Raw genomic sequence first — 7,500 nt, 5'->3', positions numbered from 1 at the left:
TGTCATTAGGCTGAGGGGTAAGACCTTCCACTGGCCAAGGGCACACCGGCTCCAAAACAGACTTTTATTAAGTTTAGGAAAACTTTTTCAAAGGGAAATTGGAGTTCAAAAGGCTTGTGTGAAGGTCCCCCAGTCCGAATTATCTTTCGGTCGGGAGAGGGGAGATGTTGATGGATTTATCAAGTGGGACCCGCAACGATGGACGTTGTAGATGAAACTGAAGCGTTACAAAGATTCTTTGAAGGTAAGAAACTCTTTAAATAATAAACACATATATTAAAGGTACCTAGTGTATCTCAATGAACAGGAAACATTACAATAGGCTGAACGTTTCCTACTGGTGGATTATTGCGTAAGTATGTGCGCCTGTTGACGCCCAGCCCAAAGATGTGATTGGAAAAGTGTGGTAACTTTTGACCAACAGGCCTACCTGTGGTTTAGTCCATAGCCTACCTGTGTAGCTGGTTTAGTCCATAGCCTATCTGTGGAAGTGGCTCAGTCCATAGCCCACCTGTTGAAGTGGTTTACATAGCCTACCTGTGGTCTATAGCGTGGATATTTAAATAAATCGGCTTATAGGCTACCTTAAAACTATTTTTATGGCCTTGTCAGCTGTGGGTGAAATGTGTATAATTAACCAACCTAATTATGCCTAATCCTAAACAAGGACCTATTAAGAAACATGTATAATGTCCAGATTGGGACATTTAGTTTATGGTTACGTTATTCAATCACAGTAAGCAGTTCACACAACATCTATTAAATATCTGTATTGAAATCCAATATAACACCTTTGAGTGCTTCATGTCAGCCATTTTACTTGTTCCAGTTGTTTTCGTTGGAAACAACAGAGAAAGGTTAAGGAGTGCAGAAGCATGGTGGGGGTGATGAGTAGCAGGGCCCGGGAGATGGAATAGACCTAATGGGGAATCCTGGTCCCAAAAACAAGGAGAGGGGGAGGGGGCGGTGGGGCAGGGTGGAGGAATGTATTCAAGATAGATGGTGTGTTTGGTACGGGTGTGGGGCACACATGTGGCACACGGTGTAGCAGAAACACGTTTAGTTTGACATCACCCGCAGGTTGTGCTGACCTGAGTGCATCGTGACGTAGACCTTCAGGCCAATTTATTTTTCAGTTGTAAAACATTTTATTTTAATCATACTTCATGCCAAAAACATGATTCAGAACATATTGATCATAATGAGTAATACTGTAATACTCATTCTTTAACGATGTAGGCCTCCTGTGTCATCTCTGTATCGTCAGTGATTTACAACACGCCTCACATTGACTTGGTTTGTGTTGTTGTTTTGTATGGATCTCAATGTCAAGTGTCCAGGCAAAGTCAAGTGCACATAAAAAGGCGACCCCGCGGTCTGTGTTTACTAATAAGTTATGACCTGAGGGATTAACACTTTATTGTAGTATACACACAATGTTGACTTAAATATACACAGCCATCAGTGACTGTCAGAGGTTTCTTGCTGCTCAGGCAGGAATTTAGAGTGTTTACATTCTTGGTTTGGGAGTGAGTGATGCTCTTCCATTGGCATTATTTCAGCCGTTCAGCCTGGACTGATCTGGTGTTAAAAGTGTTGTTTCTATTCAGGTGATGCAGATTTTACACACAGGTCTTTGAGTGGCAAGTCCAGAGTTTTTGTTTTGTGCATTTCTAATCAAAATCACTCATTTGCAATCTGGGGATAGAGATGTACATACCCATTTTAATTTGGTTTTGTAGCATTCTTCGCTATAAATTAAGATTGTAATGTTTTCAGCCTCGTTTTCAAGCCACTTCGGAGAGATCTGCCTGCCAAACGATTAAATGAAAATGTTAAGTAGATAGGAAGGTGGGTTGCCTGTAAAACACACAATCACACACACACACGCACGCACGCACGCACGCACGCACGCACGCACGCACGCACGCACGCACGCACGCACGCACGCACGCACGCACGCACGCACGCACGCACGCACGCACACACGCACACACACACACACACACACACACACACACACACACACACACACACACACACACAGGACAGTAATGTATTTCTGCAGCGGTTAACTGTTAATGGGATTAGTGAAATATGTATACACTCACCTTAATGCACAGTGTGCATTCCTGGCATAGCCTTGGCAGCCATTAAAACCAGCGAGGTGAAGCAGTTGTTTTCCCCTGGTGGGTTTCCCCAGCCTGGGCTCTCTCTCTCTGACTCCATTAGAATGACAGAGAGCAGACAGGCTAAGGCAGCAGAGATAGTGCAGACACAGGGCGCGGAGATGGGGGTGGGGGGGTGGGGGGTGATGGGGAGACAGGCCTGTTGAGAGAATCATAGCAACCGTCCCAAAACCTTGACCTCTCTCCTCTTGGAGCTCTTTGACCTGCACGCTACCCAGACTAACGCTCACACCGACACACATTCGAACACAGGCTAACGCACACATATGCATGCACGCAAACACTCCCGGACACACACAAGCTTTTGTGCGCACACAAGGACACACAGCAAAAAGTCCAAACAAAGACATGTTTCTGAAAATATACAATGTACAAACACAAAACGAATGCACAAAAAAACAAATCATAATTAGACAAATTCATATTTTATTGGAATGAAACCAATAATTATGCTGTATTGTGATGATTATAGGCATTGAGGACTCATCATTATAAATTTCAGTCATGAGTGATGTACAGTGGTTAAGTACATTAATTTGATTCCATTTTCCCACTTTTCGAAAGCGTCAGGTATTCCAACCCTTGTGTTACTTTAATTGAGCGTGTGCGTCGGCTATGGAAGATTGGTTCGACCTTATTGTTATACAAATGTACATACTATTCTCTTGTCAATCATGCATTCCCCTGTGGTGAAAAAGCCAAAAAAATCGTGTAATTTTCTTTTTAGTATAGTAGAAGTGTTGCACAACATTCCTTGCTGGCAGATATCCCTGTATGTGTATCTGTGATGGAACACCTTAATGATATATGACCCACATCCAGCTGTAAAGCTATGGGTAATGCTGCTGAATCCTACTCTGATTCACAGTGATTTGTATCCATCCTTCGTGGGAGTCACAATAAACCCTCGTCCTCCTGTAACCATGTAGAGGGGATTTTGAACTAGTGAACAGAGTCGGTTCATAATAAAATCAGCTGAGCTGAGTTCTATAGAAAAAATCTGAAGCAACGTGATTTTGTCCTCAGATATTCTCTCTCAGGGTGGGGTGACCTCACCGGCGCCATTGTTTTTTGAGCAGCTAGGCTTTCCATGCATCTGCATAAGTTGATGTGTGTTTCTCCTCTATTGGGCCATGCCCTCCCATCCATCCTGCCTTGCTAGTGTGGAGTAATACTTGGCCGGTGGAAGGTGTACATGATTTAGTTGGATCTCACTTGCTTTGACTCAGAGCTCACTTTTCCATTCCCTCTTTGCCTTCCCTGTAACCTGTTATACTGGAAATGAGGGCATGGGGTCAAAAACCCTGATGGTCATCTCACTTACATATGTCCAGCCACTTAGAAAATGGGTTTTATTCTTCTTTATTACAGTTTTATCTTTTTTTTTGGTTATTTTAGTAACCAGTCAGGAACTCTCTCTCTCTCTCTCTCTCTCTCTCTCTCTCTCTCTCTCTCTCTCTCTCTCTCTCTCTCTCTCTCTCTCTCTCTCTCTCTCTCTCTCTCTCTCTCTCTCTCTCTCCCTCTCCTCGATTGTTCTTATTTTTTCATGCTGGCCCAACATTCCCTAACTGTTTGAGTCGCCCCACACCCCCATCCCACCTCCAACCCTCCCCTCCGCAATGCCTGTCTCCGCGTCGCGGGCTAACTACCCATAATCCCCTGAGCCAGGTCGGACCAGTGCTCGGTGCGACAAGGACTGTGTGTGGTAGCCTGGTACAGCCCTACCTCATGACAGGAGGGAATAATCCCCCGTTACAACACACTCGAAAGCTTTCTCACACACACACACACACATGAAAGCACACAGACACACACGCGCACACACACATACACACACACACTCACAGGCACGATATACCTTTGCATATATGCATACGCGTGACGCAGACAATTGAAATAATGCCTGCGTGCGCCCCCCCCCCCCCCCCCCCCCCCCCACACACACACACACACACACACACACACACACACACACACACACACACACACACACACACACACACACACACACACACACACACACACACACACACACACACACACACACACACACACACACACACACACCATTCCACACCAACACAAACTTGTAGACCCCCCAAGGACGGCTAGCAGGTCTGCAGGAGAAAGTGCTTCAAAGCCAGCGTAGAGAAACATGTGAAAATTAGAGGAGAGATTCTTCCACTCATCTTCCATCTCAGGTGCTTCCAGGACGTCAACATGCTGTGGCTACGCGCAGGTATAATCCTACTGTCCACTCGGCAGTCACCTGGCTGTGATTTTGTGTCTCTATGCTCTTCCAAGCCGGGATCTATTCCCAGGTTGATTCTAATGTGTGTGTTTTCGCTGCAGCTCTGATTTGTACGAGTATTTTTTGACGTGTCTCTGTTTTATGCAAATCTTGTGGTTTGAACTTTCTGATCTATTTCAAACAGTTCTGGGTGATGTTTGTTAGTCTAAGAACAGATAGAAGTTGAACGTTTCACTGATTCAGTTTTCAAGCTGTTGTTTTTTTTGGCCTTTTTGTAAGTTGTTAACCTCTTCACATTAAATGTAGGAAAATAGATTTTTTAAATAAGAGTTGGCATTTTGATTAAAAAATAGTACATATTTTTTCTATTTTTAGTGTATATTGATAAAATGCATTGTAATAATTTAGCTGGCATTTACTTATTCCATAGTACTCACTTGCTGTTTGTAGAGGGAGACATTGATAAACATTCACATTCAGATAAAGACAAAGTAAAGATTTTGATTATTGAAATACATGCAAAACAGAAACATAATGGCCATTATTGTATGTAAACCTTCCAGTTATATCATTTGATTCAATTGGAGAATGATTAGGTTTGCATTCATTTGTATTTCTGCACACTACTTAACCCAAGTGCATTCTGGGTTATATTGTTTGATAGTCAAATGGACTTTGTTCCATCAAACTCAGCCACATAGAGGCCAGTCTGACAGTGATTAAATATTAACCTCTCACACTCAGACAAATATACATGCATTGTTAAAATAAACCAGGCTATGGTAAATCAAAATGCCACAAATCAAAGTCAGGAACCATAGCCGCAATAGGAATATCTAAATTAATAATAACATTTCAACATTCCTTAAATCGTTCCATATTTGCATGGTTATGGTTATAGCAGCAACTTTATTTATTTCATATTTAATTCCAAATAAATAAAATACTCTCTGATAAAGAGAGTAAACAGTAACACTCAGTGGAGAAATAAGATTAATTGATATAGAAACAAAGAATACTAATTAGATTAAACACTAATCTTGATCAATGGCCCCTCACACACTGACTCCTCTGTGTATGTCCATTCTAGATTATTACACTGAAGACAACTCACGCATTGAAAAAGTGGCATTACATACGCACACTCTCTCCCTCTCTCTCTCTCTCTCTCTCTTACTCTCCCTCTCTCTTTGTTACACACACATGCACACACACACACACACACACACACACACACACACACACACACACACACACACACACACACACACACACACACACACACACACACACACACACACACACACACACACACACACACACACACACACCAATACACAAAACCCTCTTAGCCCTAGGCTGTCAAAAGGCTGGTCTGTATCGGAGTTGGATTGACAATTGCTGCACTGTTTGCTGTCGAACACAGCTGGAGAAAGAATAACAGAGCTCACAGGGAGACTAACACATCCCTTATCAACGGCCATTTAAACTTTAAATGGGGTTTAAAGTAAACTTTGTGGTTACAGTCCCTTTACATTTTACAGTCTCTGAGCATCTGTGAAGTGCAATGCAGCAACTGTGAAAGTGTATGTGACAACTTTAAACTCTTAATCTTGTAGTATTGGTTGCGGTGTAAGTTGCTAAATTCACAGCACATTTTTCTTTGTCAACAAAAAGCAGTCTTGAAGGTCATGATTATAGTTACATTTCCATTAGTACCTCTAGCTCAAGGGAAGCGCAAAGAAATAACTGTTAGACGGAATATAACTCATATGGGAAATCTGTTTGTTCTCATCCATCTTGTATTTTGAATTGATCATCTCAATGATCAACACATTTTCAATTTATTTCAACTTTTCTCTCTCTCTCTCTCCGCCTCTCTCGCTCGCTCTCGTGTTGTTCTTGCTCAGGACCTTAAACTTGTATTTCATTATTCCACCTCAGAAGCTGCCTATCCACCCCCCCCCCCCCACCCTCCATACCCCCACACATCGCAATCTATCTGCTTGCACTCCCTTTCTCTCTCCCCCCCTTCTCCCTCGTTCTCCCCCTCTCACTCCATCGCTTAATATTTTGTTATCAGGCCTGCCAGCCTGAATTTACTGCCCTTTGGGTATCACATCTGGGTCAGATTTAGGGGAAAGCCGTCCCACTCGCCTTCCTCAGCGAGGGCATGGCAGTAAGAGACATGATCCATCTGTGTTCCTCCGTGAACAGATCCAGAACAGTCCGGGGGTTGGCGTCTGAAACAGACAGAATCATAATGTCAACAGTTCCACACACAAACGCACAGTCGTCATGTTTGGGGCGTTGTCACAAGGTTTCCAATCCTAAAGGGTTTGAGTAATTTATCTTTTAATTAGGGCTAAAATGAGGGGTTTGAATGGTTTGTTTTTTGTTTACACTGTTGTTCACCGTTGGTGGCTATGAAATAGATTGTTGGTTGGAATATGTGATGCATGATCAATCAAATAGGGAGAAACAGAGCATGACAACATGAGGTTTTGTGTAGCAGATGAATGCGTCCTGATGACTTGGAATAGAGAGCTAATTAAGGCTGGAGGACGTTAACAGGGAGAAGGGCCATCTGGGGGTTTACGAACCAAAGTGACAAGTGTGGGGGGGAGGGTTGGGAGGGATGGAGTGTTCTCCCAATCGTAAGGAATTCTCGGCATTTCTTACAGAATAGCCGCTTAAACTATCAAAGGGTGGTAGAAAGAGAGAGAGAGAGAGAGCGAGAGAGAGAGAGAGAGAGAGAGAGAGAGAGAGAGAGAGAGAGAGAGAGAGAGAGAGAGAGAGAGAGAGAGAGAGAGAGAGAGAGAGAGAGAGAGAGCGCGAGCGCGAGCAATAGACCCTCTACCAATTCCCAACCCTCTTGCTAATGGTCTTAGTCATCTCCTACCTTGAGGCCTATCCCTATCTGCCATTTGGACCACATACAGGAAAATCCTAATTCCTTTCAGACCCGAAAGGTTGAGGGTGTTTTGTTTGTTACGTCATCTGGAAAGGTAAAGGAAAAATGTTACGGACGAGAGTAATTTGTCTGTGGTGTATACGTGC

General features: G+C 43.3%; 1 protein-coding gene across 1 annotated transcript in view; it reads left to right on the top strand.

The window, feature by feature from the left end:
• Positions 1 to 7,500, top strand: part of myrf (myelin regulatory factor) — a 28,386-nt gene that overhangs the window by 314 nt on the left and 20,572 nt on the right. Inside the window, 1 exon segment of the mRNA XM_056599304.1 lies at positions 1 to 244. This exon segment is cut by the window's left edge and continues 314 nt beyond it. Coding sequence (XP_056455279.1) covers positions 199 to 244 — 46 coding nt within the window. The 5' untranslated portion in view covers positions 1 to 198.

This window comes from Gadus chalcogrammus, chromosome 9, assembly GCF_026213295.1.
Source record: "Gadus chalcogrammus isolate NIFS_2021 chromosome 9, NIFS_Gcha_1.0, whole genome shotgun sequence".
Lineage (NCBI taxonomy): Eukaryota > Metazoa > Chordata > Actinopteri > Gadiformes > Gadidae > Gadus > Gadus chalcogrammus.
This window is presented reverse-complemented; position numbering and strand designations above follow the sequence as displayed.